Source organism: Coturnix japonica, chromosome 4 (genome assembly GCF_001577835.2).
Source record: "Coturnix japonica isolate 7356 chromosome 4, Coturnix japonica 2.1, whole genome shotgun sequence".
Classification (NCBI taxonomy): Eukaryota; Metazoa; Chordata; class Aves; order Galliformes; family Phasianidae; genus Coturnix; species Coturnix japonica.
Genome location: NC_029519.1, coordinates 27,864,449 through 27,889,977, shown reverse-complemented (window position 1 = coordinate 27,889,977; position 25,529 = coordinate 27,864,449). Strand labels below are relative to the sequence as shown.

General features: G+C 36.1%; 1 protein-coding gene across 9 annotated transcripts in view; it reads left to right on the top strand.

The window, feature by feature from the left end:
- TTC29 (tetratricopeptide repeat domain 29) overlaps positions 1-25,529 on the top strand; it is a 174,505-nt gene that overhangs the window by 52,121 nt on the left and 96,855 nt on the right. For 4 of the 9 annotated variants that reach the window (XM_032444412.1, XM_032444409.1, XM_032444411.1 and 1 more), the window contains 3 exons: positions 9,802-10,083; positions 11,913-12,009; positions 16,244-16,327. In XM_032444412.1, the coding sequence (XP_032300303.1) occupies positions 10,056-10,083; positions 11,913-12,009; positions 16,244-16,327 (209 nt within the window). In that variant the 5' untranslated portion in view covers positions 9,802-10,055. Of the gene's footprint in view, positions 1-9,801; positions 10,084-10,127; positions 10,300-10,388; positions 10,523-11,912; positions 12,010-16,243; positions 16,328-25,529 lie in introns of those variants that run through there. The other 5 variants (XM_015861176.2, XM_032444413.1, XM_032444414.1 and 2 more) reach the window with 5 other exon arrangements.

Sequence of the window (25,529 nt, the reverse complement as noted above, 5' to 3'; positions counted from 1 at the left end):
TTTTGATACATCATTCTGAAACAGTTTTGAAATGTTATACTCAGTAGTTTTTACCACATAATATATTGAATCAAATTTGAGATTTTCTGCTAGTTGTGCCTGCAAATTTCTGGCAAACAAAGTAGAAAAAGTTGTGTGTCACAATCTTTTCTCTTCCTGTTACATTTTATATCAACCCCAACCTTCCTGAGGTATCTTCCACTTCATAAATAGTAGAAACCTGGGAAAGTTCACAGAAATGAAACCATAAAAATTGCAAACTTGAATGTCACTGACAGGATTTGAGAAGTGTTTGTGATGGGCAGAGTGGGGGCTGGCATGTTAGTCACACATCATTTAGTTGTTAGTTGTCACCATTTTGAAAAACATGTCATAATAGATCTGATATGTCTACAGGTTTTAATTTACTAGTGATGGCTGACTGCTCTTAAGTGGCCTGAATTAACATCAAAATAATCTTTCTGGAAAGATGTGCATAAATACTGCATAAGGACTGACTGTAGATTGTGCTTACAACCCAGGAGCAGCACATTTACTCTGTATAGGAAAAGACTGGGCAAGGTACCCAATTATTTATACAGCAACAGGAAGTTCAAAAGATGTAACTGGAATAAACAGTGGGAATGCCTGAATCAGAGCACAAGGCTGGAATCAAAAAAGGATATGCAAACTGACACCTTATATTAGCTCTTTGTACCTCTTAAGGTGCTATTGCCTGAAAGAAGATACTGACCAAACACTGTGAATATGTGTGCAGGAAGGATGCAGAATGATTTAAGGTACAAAACTTCTGTGGAAAAGCAAGTGATATGCATTTAAAAACTTATTTGAGATGATACCTTGAGCACATCTTTCCCAGGATGGAAGAAAATAATTCCTAGTTGATTGTTTTAGTGATCATTACTTCCAAAACCAAAACAAAAAAGTCAGGTGTTCATAGCAGCACCACAGAAGTGTTGATCTCACACTTCCCTATGGGTGTGACTGTGATGTGAACTAAATTTCCAAAGTGTCTGCGTGTCCCTACAGTCCTGCCGGCTTTCTACCTGTCTCTGTGGATACAGAATGTTGTCCCTGTCCAAAAGGTGACGTAAACTTACTGAGAACAATTTACTAAGATAAAGAAGGAATGGAAAAAGAAAAAACAAAAACAGGTTGGGGGGGGGGGGGCGGACCTGGTCCTATAGGAAAAAGGCCCACTTAGCTATGAATAACAACAAATGAGCTGTAAATGGGAGAGAGGAACACCAGTACTTGAAAGAAAACACTGTGCGATGTCTGTTTTTTGCACTCTTCAGTCATTGCACTTGTCTGCTGCCATAAGTTAAGAATCTATGCCAATTAATTTACAGAAAGTAGCGAAAAGATTTACTACTACCATGAAAGCTCAAATAAGTACCAAAACCGTTTCCCCCATCAGACTGAGCTCCTCTAGCAGTGAGAGATTCCTTATTTTGGGAAATATTCAAATATTTCTCAGCTGCTTCAACAAGCTGAGGTACAGGTATAGCCTGGCTGAATGCTGGGTCGTGGAAACCTGAAGAGCCTCTTAATTCCAAAATCAAAGGCACGTGGGTGCCAACATTACAGCACACCATCCAGCAGGAGATAATGTTGAATTTTATTACAGATCTAATCTTTCTTGTAGTAAAGTCAAATTATCTTGAGAACTCCCTCAATCCTGAGCAGTATTACTGAACGGAAATTTCAGTCCATCTTGCTACAAGACAGAGATGCAAAAAAGCTGAAACTATTTAAATAACATTGTTCAAACAGAGTACCATTGATCGTGTATCTAGCAACACCTAGGACTAAACTAAATAACAACAGTCTTATGACTTAACTGTAGCGAAGAGTTAGGATGTCCCAAGAGAGGAGTTATGAGCATTGACCTGTCTTCTTTCTGGGGTTGAGAGACTTAGAATTCAGAACACTCATATATTTACAGGCAACTGATTGTCAAGATATAGCAAAGAAGAAAGCATACCCAATTTGTTCAAGTCTGAGGAAATTCTGGTGTGAAAATGCAATATGTGTCTAAGAAGAATCCAGGCCAAGAAAACTTTCCAATAAATGTGTTCTCCCAGAGCCTAAATCATAAGAAATTGTTTCATGCAAACTCTTGTTTTTCATTTAGAAAAGAACTTAATGTTTTTGGCCATGAGACCACCACAAGACAAAAGCATTTGCGTTAAAGCTGGCTGCAACTTCACACATACCCAATTTTATCTATTTACACAGCAATATGTCTTTTCTAGTACTTATAAACTGTCACTGCCAGCCACCATCTTCAGTTTCACTCTCCAAAAGGTGTTACTATGATTAGACAAGCTTTCAGAAAAAAGGTTTGGCCAAGTATGAACTTTTTTTTTTTAAGCAGATCCATAGCAGATGAGTGAAACTATTCTTCCAAGAAATGCTGCAACCTGATTTGCCTGAGAAGCTCTTTATGTTGGCAGTATCTCACTGAATTCACTGGCTCCAGCAGTTCTGTTATTATTTTTATATTATCTGGTAATTTGGATACAGTTGTAGTAGGATCTTCAGCCAGTATTAGATATTCTCTATAATCCCCAGGGTTTTGTATCCTGTTTTATACTTCTTCCCTTGTTTTTATCAGTTGTCACCTATTGTGCCTCACTATTTTACTCTTGGGTGCTTTAATTATATATGAACGTGGTACGCTTCATAGCAGCTAGTTTCCATTTGCCATCTAAATATCTTTGTACATGAATGGAGTAACCTACATTTAACTTCACAGACATACAGACAGTTTGCAAATCTACTGTACATAAGATTTCTTTTTTTTTTTTTTGTCTGCTTATTTTTATTTGATAATTGATTTCTAGCTGGTTTTTCCTCTGCTCTCTGAACCTGAAATAAAACACTTCTAAAAACAAAATGGAACACCTGAAGACTAGGAGGCTGCCTTGGGATAGAGGAGGGCCTCATATGGGCTCCCTTGGTGGACTTCATGTACTTAACCTTTCAAGAAAGAGTATTTTGTTTAATGCCTAGTAGCACTAATTTATTAAGTCATTCAAAATTTTGTGGCAGTACACAAGCTGATTTTCAGAAATGCCATTTTCCCTGTACTCCTGAAAATATGGCACTGAATGTAGAGGTGTGATCCCTCCTCTCACAGTACTGCCTGTTTCTTTTTATTGAGTAATTTTTTTCTATCATCTATTTGCCTTTGCCTCAGCCTGCATTATTTAGGAAACATAGTGGGTACCCAAAATTTGCTGAGGAAAGATGACCTGCTGGCAAAACATATGCATGACCATACTAGGAGGGAACTTGCACTTTTCAGAGTTACTTCATGGCTTAGATAGTGATCTGTTTAAACTTAGGCAAAGTGAGGCTGCTTTTAGATCTTCAGATACAGAAGAATAGAAAATAGCAGCATAGGGACGAAAATAATTCAAAGCAGAAGTCTTCAATATATGGCTGCATTGCATTATAGTTCTTTTGATTTTTTACTTTTAACAATTCCATGAACATTTATTTGTACCTTTCAGAGTGTTCTGAAGTTATTTAGAAAGTAAATAATATGACTGGACTTCTTTAATCAATAGGTAATCCACAGCTTGAGTGACAGTCTCACTAATCAGGAAAGCAGCATGAACAAGTGGTAAGTAAATACAAATCAGAAAGCATCAAGAAATAAATGTCTGGAAAAAAACAGCAATGCACTAGGGGATTTTCTGGTTTTAAATCTGCACAAACACAGATTGAGCTTAAGATGTGTAGTTATTGGTTAAACAATTTTTAATGAAATCTAAAGACCTATGTGCTCTTAAATGGATAATTTATGTGCAATGTTATTGTCTCCCAAGGTTTAATTAAATGTTTGCCTTGTGGCTAATCAGCTACAATTAATAAATGAAGCCTATATTCATGTCACTTATAGGGAATGTTAAAATTCCATTAGAATTTCAGTATCACTTTTGTGGCTGGTTAATAAAAACAGGGTAGTACATGAGAAACTCAAACACACACAAAAAAATGGTACAGACACTAGTATGAAATTACACTTATATCATGCAATGCTTTTATCACACTGTGTAACTTTAATTTCCATTTGAAGGTAAGTACCTGTAAGTGCTTGGAGTGGAAGTATATGTTTACATCGTGCTTTTCATCTCCAAAGCAGTTTCCAAAGTTCAGCTTAAAGTTCTGCTTTGACTACAGAGCAACACCTTTTGGCCTTACAGATACAAAGGAATTTACAGAGAAGAAAAACATCCATTAATCTGCAGACCTCCTGCCCCCAAGGATTTCAACTATCTCTGGCATGATACACTTAAAGTCTTAGGACTATGTAACAACACCACCTGATTTTTATCCTAGATACTAACTTTACATGCCTTTTTCACTCCAGCTACTTTAAAGTTATAAATCTCGGTAGGTAAGCATTTAAAATGTAGGTAAGCCTCCACTGGGTGCGCTGCCACCTGAATGTATTACATAAATCACAGGCCGAGAGGGAGGAGGCCAAAGGCAATGCTGCCTCTCACTGACAGCATTCCTGAAGCCAGCTAGAAAGAGAATTTCAGATCTCCAAAGACATTTGTTTTATGCAGCTAACATATTGTTATTTATCATTTCCACTACAGTAGTGCCCAAAGGTCTCTGGGCTAGGCTGCATTATGAAATGTTATCTATAAATAATATGCTATTACTTGTCCATGTCGCTGCTTACAACCTAGTTTAAGATGAGAGATGATCAATGGGTGTGACCAGAACTAGAAAACAATAATGGAAGGAGTTCAATATCAGTACAAATAAATGCAAAACTTCAGAGTTCCATCTTACTGGGAAATATATATATATATAATCTTTGGTACGATGAAGGTGATGTCAGATGATATTTTCCACCAATTTTAGAGCAATCTATCAGAAAAGGAAGAAAATTGTGCAGAATGTTTCTACTATCATCACTTAAGTCATTCCTTTTGACTGCTTCTCCTTTGATTTGGTTAGGTGCTGGCTCAGCCACCAGTCACACCATGGATACAATCAAGAAATTCACTCAGAGGAAGCTGAAAGACCATAAATACTACTCCCCTTTATTAGTATGAAGAGGGCATATTTTATTAGCTACAGTACATTAAGGATATTGTCTATATTTTTTTGTCTTAAGGAATGAAAACATTTAATAATAACTTATTTCTCTTGGGGTTACAAAGATATCTTTATCTGTAAGTTACTCTTCTTTTACACAGGCTTTCATTTATTACAGACTGAAGAATGCGCAAATTAAATGGGAATAACAGTATCAAGCAGAGCTATTTAGCCCACTGTTCCATGGAAAAACTAAAAACAACATATACTAGATTGAATAGATAATGACACACTAAATGCAATAAACGCAGTAGAGTTTTGTAATAAAGTGGCTGTTTATTAATATCAGTTATTAATATCAGGTCTACACATAAAGCATTTTTTTAAATACTCTACCGAATAAATAGTCTTGAAGTAAATTCTGATTACTATTTCCTATTCAGTCATGAAGGAGACCTTCAAACTCACTTGCCTGAGGCACTGAGAAGCTCCAGGTCTTTGACGTTCATGAAAGAAAGATAACAATCACTCTTCAGGGGAGAGATCTTATTATATGTACCCTGTGGGGTTTTTTTTATCCTTTATCAAACTGCACCTTTGTGGGCCTTTAATTTCTTAATGGGTTGTTTATCCTTTCCCCCATAATTCATGATGATAAGCTGCATGTCACACAGGTACTGTTATGGTGATGAAAAAAAGTTGTATTTATGAGCAAAGTTGGTGACGTAGTTTAATCAACTTCTCACATAGATATTTCTAGATAGGTGAAGCAAGTTCAATTGATAATGCTACAGATGTTTCAGTATGTAAAGGTCCATCTGAGGCATACCTAAAAAAGTATGAATATCTGAAATAAATAAACATAGCTACAGAACCAGGATCACATGTTAATGGGATATCTTTCAGCTACACAAAGTGTTGGGGGAGGAAGAGAGAAAAAACAAAACAGCATGCTGGGCCAGTTTTCCTTGTAGAATATAGGACCAACAATGGCATGGCATGGAAGACTTAACAGCTTGAGTTTTAGAAAAGAGTGATACTTACAGCTCCATCATTCATGAATAACTGTATTAAATGATCTCAAACAAATATCAATAAAATAGTGCCAACTCCTATTTTTCCTACACATCTCAGGTCAAGGAAATACTGGTTTAGATACTTCAGAGATTTGCTAGGCTGCTGTGAATTATATTCTTATTTCTAACAGTCATAAAATTGAAGGGCAGTATCTCTGGTACTTTCAGGAATAGAAATAAATGTTACTACAAACTTTTGAATAGCAGAAAACTCAAATTTCTAGGCATGCAGAACAATAACACCTTGAGAAACTTCGGCTCATTCCAGACTTTACTTCAAGGCCAAGGAAATGCTACTTGTATAGGTGTGTATTTGTCTGCTCAGTTTTTGATGTGCATCCGCATTCCTAATACGTAATTCCTACTCAGATACATTCCATACTTTCATAAGCATTTACACAAGATTGTTCCTGAAATAACCACTGCTTGTTAGCAAAACATAATTATATTTTTATTTATCTTTTAAGTATATCAGCTCTTAGACCTGTTTAGAGCTAACCTACTTATGTTAGCAAATTGTTAGCAATATGAATGCTTTTCTTTGAAGTAAACAAAACAACATGTATAAATAAATGCTCACCAATGCAATAGAGCAGTGTTAACACAGTCCTATTTGTGTTTAGTTTTCCACTATAGTATTTAAATTATATAAGCAGAGAGAAATAGAAAGCCTGATGAAGGAATGGCTTATGATATCTAATCCTTTAGCTCTAACATTACTTTAGAAGACTTCTATCTAAGTACCAGCTACAAGCTCCAGCAAGATGAAACATGACAAGGACTGTGAAATAAAGATTTTGGAGACTTGCATTCTCTTTCAAATATTTGGATCTTTTCTAAGCAGCCGAACTTGGCAATGATCTAGTATATTGATGCATAATATGTATATAATGAATAGCAAGACTAGTGATCCGTACAGCAACTTTTACACTGTAAGTTTGTTTGATCTTTGTCAGCACTGCTGTCTCCATCTCATCACTCAAACAGAAAGCTAAAAAAAAAGGAGATACATGATGTAGAGACAGTACTCGGGATGCTTAAACAGTATGCAAGTGCAAGAACACAGGAAATCTCTAGTCAGTGTGATTCTACTTATCCAGATTTAAATGTGTATTTGCCATGAGGAGAAAAATCAGAGGCAAATCAAACAGGTAAGCCACAAAATACAACTCCAAAATTAAGAGTGATTGCTCTTACAGGAAACATAAATTTATATTCAAAAGTCATTAATTTCTGTCAAAGAAAGCAGTACTAGGTCTTGCCTGGCACAACCTTGCAGTGAAAGGCAAGGCTTGTGTAAAGGGTCTTATTAGGGCCCCTATTTATTATGTGGCTACCCTGCTTGTGTACTGAAGTGCTAGCTTTATGCTAGTGTCTGACTAGCAAGTGTTGCAGCAGTACCTTTGCCTACTGACAAAGAAGCTGAGCAGCACATTGCAGAACTGGGCTTCATGCTAGCTTTTTCACCCAAAAAACCCTCATGCTCATCTCTAAAGAAAACAGAAGGGTATCGCTTACAGTGAGTAAGACATAGAAACAGTCTTGAAGAATCTACTATGAAAGAAAAACCTTATAATGTACCTCAGGAAATGGCTCCTTTTGTGTGCAAGAGAAAAACATTTCTGGTTTGGGCCTATGATTACTACCTACAAGTAGTACTACCTACATATTTCTCTTGCACATAATTATCAGAAATGTAGAAATGGAGTTTACATATCATGTGTAAGGAAAAGATGCATAGGAAGGAGTAATTTATTTATGGAAAGATTATCTGTTCTGAGGGGTGGTAGGTTTCTAGTTATTTGGTTTAATGAGAGTTCACACACAAAAAATAAAATTTTGTTTAGAAATACTGATTGTAAATCCTTACAGGATTTGTCTGCAGAAATTCTCTTTTTTGTTTGTTTGTTTGTTTGGGTTTTTTGTTTGTTTGTTTGTTTGTAGCTTTTGTGTATGAAAAATAAGACTAGTCCCACAGCCAACTTTTAGTTAAAGATCATTCAAATGACTACCTAGTTTAGTATGCCATGCAAGGTCTCAAAGAGTTGAAGAATCTCCCTGTTGACCTCTTTTTATCCTTTGTCCTGGACTGGAAGAAGGAGAAATATTGATTGAAGAAAACCTGGATATTTTAGAGATTATCCCCATTCCATCATCCTGTCAGATCTCCGCCTGCAGCCCTCAGCAGCCTGCTCTGTGTTTTATACTTTTTGTGTACTTTGTACGCTGATTGCTGCCTGGTAGCACGCTCAGGGTCACCACCCTCACATTCCTCATTTCTGTGTTTTAACTTCCCAAGTTTGTCATGGTTGAAGTTGACATCTTCATCACTTAATAGGGATTCTTCATCATTTAGATCATTTTCTATCCTCTACAATTGAGGGGGAAAAAAAAGAAAAAGGAAAAAAAATTATATATTTATTCCCTTTAAACCTCTTACTACCCACAGTCATTTTCTACAATTTCTAACTTATAATGCACGTCTATTATACCAGACATCTTGTTTTGTAGATGTTTTCTTTGTAATCTATCCCTGTCTGTTTGGTAAATGTATTCCTTAGTCATAGGATGATGACTCTGGGAGTATCTCAGCTAACATCCTTACACAGTTTCCAATTAATATTCTCCCATCCCAGATTCAATTCTTTCTCCCAACAGATTTATCTTACAGTAGTTTTCATCTTTATAAAATTATGTCTTTCAACACATGAAGCATATTTATTTTTGGTTTGGACTTAATTCTGTTTGCATGAAACAAACGTGATCAAATAATTATCGGTTATATCTAAGACCCTAAGCTATACCCTAACCTATGACTAATTTTTAGTTCTGTGCTCAATTCCTTTTTATCTGTCTAGATGTGGTCTAATAAAGAATTTCCTTCTGTCAGGTGCAACACTTTCTAAGTTAGTAAATTGATACTTAAAATATTTTGAAATTCAAAGTACTTTTTAACCCTGGCATTATGAGATCTCCAGCACATGGCACTTAGGCTGAAATTCATCATGGTACAGAAGTGTTTTCCCTATACATTGTAGACAGGTAAGGCATAGGTCATGCTGTTCTCTAGTGTGATTTGATATAAGCTAAGTACCCTGTCAATTTCTGGCTTATCTGTTAGAACACTGACCCATAAACTTTCAAGATCATGTGCTTCCGATTGCCATCACCTCAGAAACAGGTAATGCCATCTTTGGAGTGCTTTCTGTCCACTCGATCCTTCCAAAATAGATTAAAACAATTGATTTTGGCATGCCAGTTTTCCAAACAGTTTTAGCAATAAAAACTGGGTCAGATCTGCGCTACAAAATGACCTCTTCCACTAGTGTCAAGTTTCCAGCAGTGGAATGGAAGCTTCTGAAAAATCTGTGCTCTTTGTATTCTTTGGTATCCTGATTGTGGTTTATCTTTTTCATCCACATTTACCAAACCTTCGTTAGTTATTTCTCACTAGTTCTATTTGTCTATTCTAGTTCTGTCTCTGCTCTCAGACTCCCTAACTGATCAGTGGCTCAATAGAAGTTTTCTTTAGTTACAGACAGCAGGCTCTCACCACAGACAGTGACAGAATTTTCCATAAATCCTAAATCTTCATTTCATGCCATTCACTTAGATTAAATCTGGGCTTATACGCTTTCTGTTTTCTGTTACTCGATAGGCCTGAAGGATGTCTGAAGAGATCCCGAAAGAAAGAAAAACTTGTTCACTGCTGTGTCCGAGACGAGTTAATGTTGAAAACCTTCAGCTGCGCTGGACTCTCGCATCTTACGTAGCTCTTAACTTGGCCTCAGTTGCTGTCTCGGCAGCCTCTCACCGCTCGCAACCACCCTCGGCATCGCCCGCCCCCGTTGCCATGGTGGGGCCGGGAGCGTCTGCACTACAGCCTGCAGGGCCGCGGTCACCGTGCTCGGGATGGGGGCTCCGCGCTGCTGCTTTTCAGGTGCGACACGAGGGGACGCGCCGTTGGCGGCCCCTTCTCCTCCTCCGCCGTCCTCGCGGGGCGGGTCTGCTATTTCTCCGGGGGGACCGCGGCCAAACGGCCGCTATCCGCCGTGCCGGGGGCTGTGGATGCACCACTGTAGACGTTCGTGTCTTTAGAAAGTTCCGGCGCTTTTTTTCGGAGGGGCTGAGGCAGCGCTACAGGAAAAGGCTCAGGGTACGCAGGTGGTTAACGAGTTAGGGAGGAAAATGAACGCACCTGTCTCGTAGGCAGTCGAGCCAGCCGGTAGCTGGTGGTGGTGCAGCCGCTCCTGGCTCGGTGCTTCTGAGCCCCCTGCCTGCCCTGTCCCACCGCTGCCCGCAGTCAGCCCTTCTTGCCAGATTGAGCTGCTGCTATTAAGACCTGCTCTGTTGGCATTTTTTCTCTCCGTGCTCCAAAAGTAAGGGGCTTACAGCGAGCTTTGCCTCTTCTCTGGGCTCCAGTGTTGGTATGAAGTTTCTCACTGAATAGCATCTTCCGCAGCAGAGATCTTCCTTTCTTTCTGTGTTGCTTCTGGATGCAAATCTGCACAAGTGTAATTTTCTATAGTGATGAGATACCAGTGCTTTTGTAGAGTTGGTTTTTATTGTCGTGCTGATGTGTTGTTGTGTTTTTTCCCCTGTGACGTGCTTATGTAAAATGATGCTGCCTCCAATTGTAGGTTGGTTTATTTTAACTTTTTCTTTTTTCCTGTAACAAATTTAGTACTACAACCCCTAAAAGAATGGCTTGGAGGAATTAACCATATTCTGATGTCTTTTCAACACATAGTTTATTGCTATTCTGTTCTAAGCAACAAAATAATAATTAAAAAAAAAGCTTCACTATAACTATAGTAAAATACTTATCAGTGAAATGGATTTCATTCAGAGAAAGGCTGGTAAAGAAAATATTCCATTACTCTGATACCAGTCACCAAGTTGATTTGTATCACTTTCTTCCCACAAAAGGAATTTCCTTCCAATAAATGCAGCAAATAGTTAACTTCTTCCTCTCCACCAACCTCCCCCTCCTGTCCCCCCCTTCCCCTTATATTCTGTTTTCCCATCCCCATTAAAAGTTTGTGCCTTGAGGCCTACCAGCAGGGCATGCAATACCTACATTAAACCAAATTTAAAAGTGAGGGTGCTCCTGCTGCTAACGTCCTCAGATCACAGACATGCAAAATGAAGGAACTGGCAGCTGAAACTTTAATGGTAGGAAGTGCAGGCTGAATACTTGGGGAAAAAACACAGTAGCTCTCTATGACAAAGAAGTCCTATTAGCATTTATGTACTTCAAAATGACAAGGCAGACAACTCTACATAACTGTGGGGCTTTCTGCCTTTGTTTTAAGTAAAATCCTAAGTTGCATGTATAGCATTACTTGGGTTTTTCTACTCAATACTGTGACAATTATGTATTATTTTGAATGTTAATTCACTGCCTTTTGTTGCATTGCACATTGTGTATTCAGTCATTTCTTCACCTTATGTACCATCACAGATTACTAGCATTTAGACCTACCTAGCTTGAGGAAGCATGGGAAATCACATGCAAGCTGGTTGTTTCTATGTAGATTGAAAGCACTCCAAGAAAGAAAACTGCTGAACTTAAGGTCTTATCCATTCCTATACATTACATCATCATGAAACCATGCTAAGGCCCAAACAGATTTGTTCAGAACTGGAGGGCAGTATTACATGTGATGCAATGAAAATAAAAGAGTTAACTGGAAGGTAACAAAAAGGAAACTAGATCATTGTGAAAACATTATTCCAAATAACTGGGGCTTTGTTTACTTGTTTTAGTTGAAATGAAAGTGTTGCCTCAAGAAATCATTCAAAGCCCACCATGGCATACCAGGTTTGAAGAGCGGACAATTTGCCCACCATTAGATTTTGCCAGGTATGTGCCTTTTTTCTTTCAGAGTAGTATTACTTTCACTGTGAGTAGCTTCAATCTGATGTGACAGTTTGATAAAACGTTTTCAATTGTTGCAGCATTTAAAAAGGCAAAAATGAGAAAGAAGGAAATTTTATCTTAGGAAAGTTTTGTTCTTACACAGAAAAAAAATGGAAATACATTCTGTTTAAGGTAGATATTTTGTCCTATTTTTTCAAAACACCTTCAGAAGCTGTAGGAAGTTATTTCTGATTAGTAGGTATTGTCTTGCATTGATAAAAACAAAAGTTAATTAAAATGTACCTATTTGGATTTTAAAAAAACTTTTTTTTCATTCAAAGAAAAAATAGAGTGGCATCTCTAAAAATATAGTGAATAAAACTGTCTGAAAATAAAAATATTATCTTCTGGTTGGTACCTGGGAATATAAAATACAGTGCTGTAATCCTTTCAGGCTATATTCCTACATGCGCCTTCATGGCTTTCTAGTCAGTTTCCATTTCTTTTCCCAGTTATTAGTTATTTATACATTTTTGTCTCCTAGTTGCTATTCAGCCCCACAATTTCATAGAACAAGTCTGTTTGTTGCTCACTATTAATTTTAGTCCTAGAAACCAATGTTATTTTTCCACAATTCTATTTATTTCAGATAGAATTTTGACTACTTTAACCAAGCTATCTGAGGGGGGCCCATACTAACAGATTGATAGAATAAGAAGATGCAGTGATGTGTGCCTTAATATATTTTTTAAAATACAAATTAGACTGGTATGGCTGGTGTGATGTTCTGCATCCACCAATTTTTCCATTAATTATGAGACTGCTCTGAAAGTAATGCCTCCTGTTTTCTTATGTTGGCCCATGACATCAGAGGCAGATGTTGGTGGTATTGCAGTAGAGGCTGAACCTTCCCACCAATATTCCATTCCATGTTGTTACTGTGTGACAGATGGCAGCAGAGGGGCAGTGTGACAAAATGGCGTCTGACATGGATGTGTGTGTGAAGCAAAAGTATGTCATTGAATTCCTCCCTGAGGAAAAAATGGCACTCGCTGATGTTTATCAATGCTTGCTGAATGTTTATGGAGACCAAACAGTGTCTTCAGCAGTGGTGACAGCTGCAGAGGGTCACCTCTACTGGTACAGATTACTATAAGTGTGGCACACAGGCTCTTGTTCATCACTGGCAAAAACACATAACTAATGGTGGTGAGAGTGTTGAAAAATAGTGGTTTGTGGCTGAGAAGTTGGTCCATCAAGTAGTGCTCTTTTTAACTGTTATGGTTTCCATGGAAAGAAATAGGAGGCATTACTTTTGGAGCAACCTTTGGTCAATTGTGGGAGAACTTACCCAGGATAGGATTGCTTCTCTCCTTTACTTGGGGAGTGTCATGTTCTAAAATACCTTTCTCTTTCACTTCCGTATGATGTTGTGTCTGACAGTGAAGAAGAAATGTGTGATTCTGTAATGGTGTGGATGGTGCTGTAGGTGTGTAGTGATTAAAGCAAGACAAGCTCTGCCATTTTCTTTGATAGATGATGCTGAGAAAGCTTAACAGAATATGCAGTGTGGATAGAGAGTTATGTGAGAATCTGTTTGGTCCTTCATGCTTTATGCAACTTTGTTCTGTTCTTTGATTAAAAAGCCAGGTGAATTTATCTTGAAGTCTGTTTCTGGTAAAAATCTGTAGCTATTTTGCTGTGTAAACTGGGTGAGAAAAATAGTTATTAGGAATAAATGGCATAAAAAGCTAACTGTGGGATTATTGTCAATCAGATTAAAATATATTTGTTTTTAATAAGGGACTGATTTTAAATTAAATAGGATTCAATTTGTAGGTGAAGAACATCTCATATAAACTATTTATGAAATATTGTGAGTCATCATTGAAACACTGGAGAAATGAGGCTACAACTGTTTGGAAAAAACAAGTGACGACTTCTGAAAGAATAGAAATTATGCTTCTTAGCCAGTACCAGCCTAAGCTTATTTCTCTGTTAGAAATAACATCCATTCGAAGTTAGTGCCAGCTGTTCAATTATATTTCTTTTTAATCTTCATTGAATATAACTTATATAACAATGTTTTGAGTAATGATTTTTTGAGGTGATGGGAATTTCTGATATTTTTTATTTCTATGTATTGTCTGCTTGTCTTGTCTGTGTTGTTCCTGTATTAATATCAGTGACAACAGCAGCCAGGATGAGCTAATTATTTGTTATTTTCAGCAACTTGCATTTCTTCCAGTGTGATTCCATCATTTCAATACTCAGGATAATGCGGGGCTTCTGTAAACTAATAGGTTTGCTAGTTGTTGCTTCTGTTCTTTCCTTCCCTTGGCAGCACGTGCTTGGTTTATCCTGTTCGTCTCTTTGTTTGTTTTGTAAGTTTGAATGTATTCCCAGTCAGAATTCAGAACTTTGTATGTTGACTCTACGGCAGGTGATAGTTTAAATTGTATATGATTTTGTGGGGCCTTTCTTCCCCAAATTCTTTGTTTTTATTGTTTATGTTTTTTATATGTTTAAATGTCTATGAGAAGTTAGTGAGAAAGCACCAGGCTTTCCTGTATTCCAATTTGAGCTTGTTTTTAACTGCAGCATAGATTATATTGCAGGCAGGTGACAGTGATGCCTAGAAATTTGCATCTTGTAGACAAATGTTTCACTCTGGGGGTCTGGACATTTTATTTTTTGCCCATCTATATCTGTTGTTTTCTCTTTATGGTTATGAGGAGAAGAATCATTTTTGTAGCCTTAAAGTACAAAAGTCTGCCTTTTGTGTGTGCCTTCTGAATTACTCTCATTTTATGACCCAAAGATATTGCATTTTAAATATATTTTGTTAAGTGAAATAAACCTATTGTGTCTTGAAATATAGTTTAGGTCAGTTTAAAATCTTTAATAACTTCCTTATCATCTTTTTCCTAATGACACTACTTGTCTTCCTAAATTGTGACTGTTTTTCTGTGAAAATTTTGATACTGATGAAACATTGACATTGATTTTCACTGAATTTTTATGGTAATATCCACAAGGCGTGCATCTTCGTTGGTCAGCAGCAATTTTGTTATACACTGTGTGAAAGCACAAGCTTTTGTTAGTGTGTATCAGTAACAGTAAACTTGGGAACAAATTCAAGTGCCCTGTTTGTGCCACGGGTTTTCACTATTATATTGTTTGAAATTCAGACACATCAAAATATCTCCAGGCTGCTTAGCTATTTTGTTTTCATTTAAATGAATTTTGGAAAGCGTGCGTGGTATTTTCTGAGCACTGAAGGATATGATGCTTATATTAGCTAACATTATGAAAAGAATTGACTCTCATACCTGTAACAAAAGTCAGCATGATCATACAGGCAGAGGATGAGGAAAGTTACAGATGTATGTGGAACACTGATATTGAATTTCTTTTATCTTTGAATGATAGCCAGACAGTCTTTATGGTATTTTAAAGAAAAATAAATTCACATTACTTTTAGGGAGATAATGTTGTCTTTGACTGGGTTATGAGAATCTGCTTGAATACACTTTATGATCAGGAAGTGCATATTATCCTTTAAAACTGAAGACATCTCTTGTGTCTCAGAGTAGCGATGCTGGCTTAAATGAAATGTGAAATGAGTGGTTCAAATTTTAAAATCAGATCTTTGCAGTAAGAAATGTATAGGAATGTTGCCATTTCTTTCAGTGCCTTGTGTGTTACCCCTTTGTCGGACCTCCTTTTGTAATGTGCTGCTCAAATTGTGGGCAGCCAAGAACAGGCTTAAAAGTATGCATTGCACTAAGGAAAATAAATATGCTTGAGTTGGGTTTGGTACTATTTATGTTATTTTATTTTTTGACAATTTTAAATGCACAATAGCTTAAGCTTCTTTGGTACATATTGATAATGCAAAAAATGTAATGATTCTGGCTTAGAAAGAAGCTCAAATATTGATGGCTTTATTAGTTATTACTGATTCAGCTAATACACAACTTCTGGTTTAGACAGAAATATCATGTAACTCAGCCCTTGAAAGCTAAACCAATTCTATTTTCTTGCAGAAATAAGGATTTGAAATGGCTGCAGACCAAAAAATTAAAAAGATATTTGTATGTGTTTATAGAAAACATTACTTTGTCAATATTTCAGTATTTAGCTCTACTTGGCAATGCTAATATATTATACATGCCGTGGCAGTCTGTGTTAGCAGCTCACAGTGTTTCTTTTAATTTTTTTCATTTAAATTTAGGATTCATTTGATCAAAGACAAAGATGGCATAGATGATTATTTGGCGAAGAATATCAAAGGGTTGTCAAAACAAGAAGCTGCAGCGTAAGTTGGCTTTTTCAAGGCATTTTAACATCTATAAGTTTATTGTTTCCTTTGTTTCTAGTCATCATAATCATTTAAATTTAAAGTTCCCGAGGCCCTACCCTTTTTAATGGAATTTGGCGTTTAAAAATTGAAGCTGATATTAAATAATGATGGATCATTTCTCCTGATCTTAAATGTATCAAAGCATTTAACTCCTTGGCTTTATTAATTTGTGTATTTACCAAGGTATTACATCATGTTTGCAACACTATCGTTAGGACTGTGTCAGTAATTATACTTGAAATTGTGCTCTTTCCATTCCTCCCCCCCTTATATTTTTCCTGAACCTCTGTGAAATATCTCCTCTGGGGTGCAAGCTTACTATATAGATGTATGTGTTCTTGTAATTTTGAATTATTATTTAGCCATGCTCAGCTGCTGACTTCTGCCGTGCAGCATTTGAAACATCATCAGATATTTAAAAACCCAGTGAATGAAAAGTATCTAGATAACTTTTGATTTCTTACAGCTGAGGTATTTACACTTAGACATTACGGGAGTCTATTGACTGAATTATTTTTCTGGAGACTTAGAACAGATCTAGGGTTCAGCACCATCAAAATTAACGAAAGAATTCTTACAAATATGAATTGCTGGTTTCTTAAGTGAGATGATTTATTTATTTCAATATTTAAATAATAAAAAGATGCATATATAAGGGCTCTAGGCACCTTAACAATTAATATTGCAGGATCGCGCTTGCAGCATGGAAAAAAAAAACCAAAAAAACATTCTAATAATCAGATTGGATTTGACCAACTAGGCAAAATGCTCCTCTTCTTTCTAGCCCAAGAATGTAAATGCAAAACTTCTATAAGATGCTTTCAAATGAAAATCTAGGAAGTTAACAGGTTTAAGTTTAGGGGCGATAATGTAAGTAGCATCCTAAAGCCCTACTATGTATTAGTCAGCCAGTGGACTTGCTTTCTTTTTTTACAGTACCCCTGGGTGACCTTTATATTTTGATGATAACATAATCAAGTTAATAAGTATTCTGACTGACAGTATAAAAATTGCCACTTATCTGGTCAGGCAATGTAGGAGAGCCATCTTTTCAAAGCAAACTCAAGCCTCACTTATTTTATTTGCATTAGATGATAAACAAAAAGTTGGTTCAGTGATGGGACTGTGCAGGACCTTATTAGCAGGTCATCATCTGAAAGATTGCAAAGTTCAGATTGTTCCTTCCTTTCTGTTTTAGATATGCTGTCCCAGTCTGTGGGATCCAGCAGTGTGGCAGTGACAGGAAAATTATTTAGGGGCAGTGGAGGGATTGACCATGTTAGTGCTCTCAGTACTTGTCGTTCATGTGGAACAGTTACTGATGCTTTAGGAAGGAAGACCTTTGGGCTTCAAAGTGCATGTTACAGCTCTGGTTTGATCACATCAGCATTTTACTGCTTCTAAGATTCAAAAAAAAAAAAAAAAATCCTATGATATTTCTCTTTTCACATACTAACTCTGAAAGAGTTCATAGAAAATGAAACCAGCAAGGAAACCCACAATTAAATGGGAATTTTAACATCTGTTCTGCATTACCTCGGCTAAGTGGTCTGCCTTTATAATGGTTTCCTCAGTATTTTATAATGTGCTGTTTTTCAAAGTTAGGAAAGCCTCTCAACTATTAAAACTGAAATATCATTTATATTCTGCCTTATTTGTAGGCAGATTTTGTAGGTGTAATTTTTGACAAAATACATGTTTGTACTCTATATTTTTAGCTACTCTGAGAATTTCAGGTTTTGTAATTGTAGTTACAACATTTCTGTGGTGTATAATTCTTGAGTAACATCCATAAATGTAGTACAGTCACTTAAGTTAACAACCTAGCAGCTACACAGTTACATCACTACTGGGATAACATAATTGTAAGAACAGCAAGTGCATCAAACTTAATTTTAAGCAAATCTGAAAGAAAAACAACACTGTATCTATAAGTGATATTACTGATATCAATGTTATGCTTTGTATGCCTCAGCAGACAAGGTATTTTTATTTTAGAAGTGTGAGAAGTGGCTTATAATATACTGTGTAATATCAAAATATTGCTTTCATTCCAAAAGTAAGTTATCACTTCTGTACAGGCTGGATGGCTTTCTTTTACCAGCTGTACATTTGTTGAGATACCAAAAATCTGTTCCCTAAATAAATATTGTTTAAATTGTGAATAGTTTATTACAAATATGGTTTTCTTATTTCTGTTTAGTTTTTTTTTTGGTTTGGTTTGTTTTTTCCAGAAGAATTATCACTGAGAGTGTTTTCAAATCAGAACAGAAAGCGCCTGGTTGTAGCCTGTGCAATGGTGTCATATAATTAGGTCAACAAAATAACAAGATTTTAAACAGAAATTTACTTTGTTTGAACTAAAACAAATACTTCTACAATGATTTGCAGCTGTGCTGGCAGCAGCTGTGCACGTGTTGATACCGGTACTGTGTATTTAAATATGTATTCATTAGTAGCAGGATGTGCTGATCATTGGATTCTCAAACCACACACTGTGAGTCTGGCATTCACTCTACTGACAATTACTAGGGTACAAGGATGGGAGTCATCTTTGCAATTTGTAGGTGAAAGCAATCAGCCAGTGTACTACTACTAATACTGCTACCAAGATTTATTTCTTTACTGTACCTTTACAGTGGAGGATGTTTGCAGGTAATCTGTTGTTCCTGTGTAATTTAATAAATTGCAAAGAAAGATCAAGTAACAGCTCTCTCCTCTTCATACCAATAAAACCATCTGGAGAAAAGCATTTTAACAACAACAACAACAGAAGAGTTAAAGACTAGAAAGAAATAAATTTTTCTGATAAGAGGAATAGCTTTGCTTAGTAGTAACAAAGAATGTCACATTGCTGATTTCACTTGGTGTATTTCTGTGAATCAGCTGATGAGACTGGACTTGTGTCCTCACTTGAAACTCATTGGTAGTCAGAAGACAGCTAAATTATACAGATAAGGTACTGGCTAACTTACATGAGCAAAAACTGTCGTATTTGTTTTCTGTTTGTGAGTGGTTGAGCTTACCTTGATAAATTTACCTTAGTGAAGGTGTGCTCTGATATGACTTTTTCAGACAGGAGACAGGATTATTGTGTATACATTGGGTCAGATGTTTTTGAGATATAGTGAATTGCTAAGCGAGGAATTCACCAAAGACTGAATCTGTTTAAAGATTAACTGGAACAACGAAAGGAAAAGACTTTCATTCTCAGGCTGTTGCCAGCACAATTGCAAGCCAGTCGTCTCAGTGTTTGGGAAGAGCAATCATTTAACTGCACTGCAGATTGCATACAGGTGAACGTCTAATTCCTCATAGATTTCTGCAAGATTTTCTCTACGAAATTGAGAGCATTTTCATATTCGGCAGCTCTTTTGCATTGAGAGCAGGACCCTCAGTATCCTCCAAGTTCTTGGATTTCTTCCTAAGAAGCAGAGATTCACAGAATTAGATGAAAAAGACAGTATTTGGCTTCTCTTTTTCTAATGCAATGTGACACTGGAATTTCCCACAAGGCTGTGTGGGTCCTCAGAACTTTCAGCAATTTCATATTTTATTAGAAAGACCTGTGATAATGTCAAAGGCAGGAGAGTAGTAAACATTCTTCTTAAATTACAGGATTTGTGATTTTTCCAGTCAAATGATTTCCATCTCCTGCGCTGAACTACAAGGAGTAAGGGACTGCTAGAGTCAGATTTTCACCTTTCTTTTTGTTGTTTCTTTCAGCCACTATCGAAAAGTGGTGTTTCTTGAGGAAGATGGCTTCTCAATAGAAGAAACCCGAAATATATACTTCTTTTGTCTTTTTTTTTTTTTTCTTCAGGGATGATGAATAGTGAACATAGTAACTCTTTTCTTCTACAAACCTTTGTCCTGCTCTCCAGAGAAGTGCAAAGGGGATTTCACATAAATCCCCTTTGAATTTAATGAATTTAATTCAACTGACTAGGCTAATCACCCCATATAATCAATGGAAATAAGTAAGAATAAATCATTTACTTAGTTGAACCCCATATTTGAGTCTTCAGACAACTTCTCTAGAATAAAGTGAATTGTACTTTTGAAGTACCTGTTTCTCTCCACTGCCTATATAGTAAGCTTTCGCTGACAAGCTCAGTTGTAGATACATACATTTTATCATCTCAACCCCACACTAAGGAACCATTGCATTTTGAAAACTGTAAAATAGATCACATAGAAGGCAACTTGGGAAGGTGCATTCATTAATTTCTGAGGTAGTGATTTGACAAGTAGTTTACAAGTTCAGAACAAAAATGACCTGGCATCCATCTTAAAACTTGCATGAGAGCCACATAATGTAATATTATTCTATTTTTCGTTGAGAGAATTAGAAGGGATAAATTATTAACTATCCTTTCCCTGTCCCAAGTTCCCACTATTTTTGGTGTCAGTCTCAGTTAGGCTAAGTGAAGAAAGATGTGATTGTTTTCAAATATTCAAAGTAAATTTGAGGAAATAAAAGATTTCTTTCCCATGTCCTTACCAGTTGGTCTCTGGATATTTAACCCCATCTGTCCTCAAGAATAAGGGGAAGGAACTTTATCACCGAATTAGAGGCCACTATGATTCAGAGTGTCTGCTGAGAGAGATGAATGGGATCTGTGGGCTGTTGGGGAGAAGGCCTAGTTTGAAGATTATTTTATTATTTTCATCATAACCTACTAAGCTCTTCTGTCAGACTGGGCTTCTTCTGATCTCAAGTGCTGTATTGATTTTTAGCTTTGCTTTTGTATTTATTCTATTTTGTGTGCATGTTAATGAACCAGTTCTTTAAGAAAAGGTGATAACTGATTGGGTCTTCACGTAGTCCAAATTTTTTTAGTTGTTGTCACTTGCATGAAAGTCATCACAGTTATTTTATCTTTTCCTAATCAAATAGATTGAGACACTTTTTCATTGACACCTTGTTGTATTTTGAAGTTCTCTTTTTTTAAAAAACCGAGATCTTTACAGGGGCTTCAAGACATGGTTACACATAATTTAGGCTTGGCAATTTTGTTATGGATCCCCCTGAATAAAAGCCATGAGGAGTTAAGATCTCAGTGGATAGGGACAATGCTAAGAGTAAGAGCTAGTGAAAATATTTTGTTAGTGGGGGGCTAAGCCAAGGAGGGAGGAGAGGCATGTTTAGTACAAAAAAAGCTTGCAGAGGGAGATGTTATACACAGATCAGCTAATGTATAGACTCAGATTCTTCTTTCTCCTTGTATTTCAGTCCTAAGTTGTACAATATTTGGCTATAGTGATGCACACATTGGATTCTTTCTGTGTACACTGCTATGAATATGGAGGGAAAGCTCCAAGCAGCTAAAGAAAGCAGCAGAAAGTCTTTGCCTTTCATATTCAGAGCCTAGGAAGTTTTTACTGTTCTCGCCAATATCGGTCTGTGGATGTGACCCCACCTTTTGAACTTCTTTGGTCACATTAGTCAGGAGGATAACTGATCAAATGTGTCAACTCATTTACATTTTGCAAGAGTAATTCTTCATTTTTAAACACTAAAAACTCTGGGAAAATATAATTCAGAACCACAAACGTAGCTTTTTGTGGTAAAAGAAATTTTAAATGAAGGCTCTCTACCCCAAACTCCCTGCTGAAATGTTGCCTGTGGAAAGGGAGATGGCACAAGTTATTCACTGAGTTAGATGATAAATTTTAAATTTCTTTGCCATCGCTTTCACAATATTATTTAAATATGTATTTTTTTCTATCGGAATAATTTCAAACAATCTTACTTGTCATGACCAGGATTCAATGTTTATTAAACAACTTTCAAAAAGAGATTTCAGTACTTACAGTCACAGTCTTTTGGTCAGATGAATGATCTCTGTGAATTTCAGACCCGATAAACATATGATTTAGTGTAATTAGGTACCGATCTACAGAACAGTGTGGAAAGTGAATGGTTTGCCTTTCATAAAGGAACTTCTTTCTACATTTGTGTAATGTGAAAGGTTTTTCTTGAAAAGGTTAAAAAAAGTTCTAATCAACTTCTGTACATTATGTAGAACTTCATTTTCTAAACTCTGCAAAAGAAAGTTTCATATTTAATGGGAAATCATGAATTATTCCATTTATTATCTACTTCCTCCTTTCAAAGACATGATCTGGATAAAAGGCGGGGTGAATAATTTCAAAAAATACAATACATTTTTAATGGGAAGGTGCAAACTACAGATTCTCATGACTATTAGCAAGTATAGAGGAAACAGAATTTTACTTGCAAAAACTCATCAAACTCTTGCAAAGATAAAATACATGACATACTTTAATAAAGAAGAACACAGTGAGCTGAAGTATTTCTTTTTTATGTAACTTGTTGTTTTTACTAAGTTTGGTCTTACGGCTTTCTGGTGCTTTCATTTCTCAATAGTTCAACAATATTTAGTACTGAAGATAATGTACAAGGAATACACAACGAGCGTCTATTTTTAAGGCATTCCACAAAGGTGGAAAGGCATCTCTAACATACAAAGAATTTGAAATAACGAAAGTCAGTCTCATTTGCCTTGGTGCAATCATGACTTCCTAATAATTCTCTGAGTGAATCGTTCTGAATTTCTAAAATCCTTGATTTTCTTTCCCTCTTTCTTCATCTTTATTTATTTGTCTTTAGACTACCAAGTAAGTTCTGATGGATGCTGGAGTGGGTTATCATAGGCAAATGCAAAAATGCTCTGGGAATTGTTGATAGCAGTAGTATGATAATAAATGAGTAGCCTTGTATATCGCTTTATGATAATTCAATGCATCAGCTCTAGCAAGAAAATAGGTATTATTATCTCTTTCTAAGGTAATTTTGCACACTATGAAATAAATTTGCAGAAGTTCCTGGCTTTCTGTCCCTTAGATCTGCTCTGGAGTGAAAGGGGAAAGTTAAGAAATACTTCACTTTGATAAATAACAGTCCATAAAATATGGTTGGAATTACTTTTTCTTAATGAACATAATTAATTTAGAAAGATAAGCAGAGTGATTAATGAGTATAATGTGCTATTTTTTTATTACATTTGAAATGAAAGCTAATGATCACAGGTGTGTATGCTGTTGTATGAAAAATATTTTGATGAGGTGCTTTTCTTCTTTTAGTTGCTTTCATTGCATTTATATTTAGGAACACAGCGTTCAAAATTTCAGGGCTAAATTTGTATTTCAATTTTCTGTGCTAATTAGAATTCTTAATTATTACAGTACTTACATTCATTTTAAAATACTTCTTCTGTGTCATCCTTTGATGTTTATAATTGATTAATTTTTCATTTTATGTAGTATTAAAGTGGCAGCGTAGCTTTGAACAAAAAGGAAGTGAGTCCAATCTGTGTTCTTTGCAGGATCTTACTGACAGGTTATGCATCCACTTTTGATTGCATGATTTAGTTTAAAGTGTAGCTTGACAGCAGTCAGACTATGAGCCAACAGATGAAAAATACTGCACTACATGTGCTGAAAGTTATTATGTCTATGTGCATATACAGTACGGAGTGGCTGTGTACTTCATTTTTTGTTACACTTTCTTCTTTCCATTAACATTACATACCTCTATAAACCTTTTCTTATTAAAATAATAATAATAATCAGAATTTTTTTTGCACAAGTCATTTCCAAGGAAATGTTCTCTCTACTGGTATGCATAATTTCTCCTGGAATGTTTTTTATTTACTCTTCAGGATAGGGAGCTCTTCTTATAACACTTGTTTAATTTGTTGCTTTCAATCATAGGACATTAGTTATTTCATCTTCATAATTTGGGATTTAAAAACGTGCACCTGACCCCAATATCATGTATTTCTCAGATTTAGTAATCAAATATTCTCACGCGTAAGCTACTGTCTATTACTAGTTTATAGCATTGATTGTACTTTCATATTTTTCTTTAATGAGATTGCCATATTCTGTAATTTAACATGTTGCTACCCAGTAAATATTTCATTAACAGTATTTAAGCAGATAGTCCTTAAACTAGGATTAAAGAGGGTTGTGCCCTGATTCAGATGAGTAGCTCTGTATCGTTAGCAGTGTGTGATGAAAGTTTGTTGAGCAGCCCAGCACACTGAGGGTTTGGCTCAACGAAGAACTTAGCATATGTAAATTTTCCCACTGAACTCAGATGATCAGACTACCTGGGTATGTTTTCAAAATAGATGTGTATGTAACATTGGTGGATTGCAACCTAAACACATGGCAATGTAAATTTCAACAGTGTAAGTATAGTGCTTTATAACACTGTAGCCTCGATCGCAGCATCACTGAAGCTGAACCAGCAAAATCTTTCAGCTTCCCTATTTACTGAATATCTGAATAAGTGCTTTTCATCTTTGGCAATGCCCTACAAAAGTGTTAACTGCTTCACAGGTGGGTCACCAACAGAGTTACAAAACCATTACTGTTTTTGGATGTCCGACTTTAATTAAATAGTAATTCCTCTTTCCGCTCCCAGGCAGAGCAGCCTGACAGTAGAGACACTTTGAGCATGCTTGTCTTCTTTGTTTTATATAGTAAAACTGGTTTTACTTAATGGACATACTTGTCAAATTTCAGTGAGGAAATTGATATGTCCTTGTTTACTCTGCGTGTGTTTGCATATAGGTTGAATACAAAGTAACTAAGTGTTCATATACTCCATCTAATTTTGTTTATCTTGTAGAATTAGAAATGAGAAAAATAACTACTGGTATCTGTTTAAACACATTTAAAGAAATATTTCTTGTTAATTTTTCTTAATTTTGTGATCCAATTCTAAGACATTTTTGTCCATCATTGGCTTTCCAGATCCAGAAGGAAAAAAAGAAAAACAAACACACAATGAAATGTATCTGAATACAATTTTTAAACATTACAATCATTGGTGTAGTAATTGTTTGAAACTGTTATTGCATTCAATTTTACATACTCTCATTGTTTAATCCATCCCGTTTTCTGCTTTATAAAATGAGATTGTTACAGTATACTTGTAGTCAACAGCTGGCATGAACCTGCAGCACTAATTAAATCCTAGCAAATTTAAAGATACAAACCTTGTTATAAAAACAGAATCATAGAATTGCTCAGGTTAGAAAAGACCTTAAAGATCATCGAGTCCAACCACAACCCAACCATACTACCCTAACAACCCTCCTCTAAGTCATGTCCCTGAGAA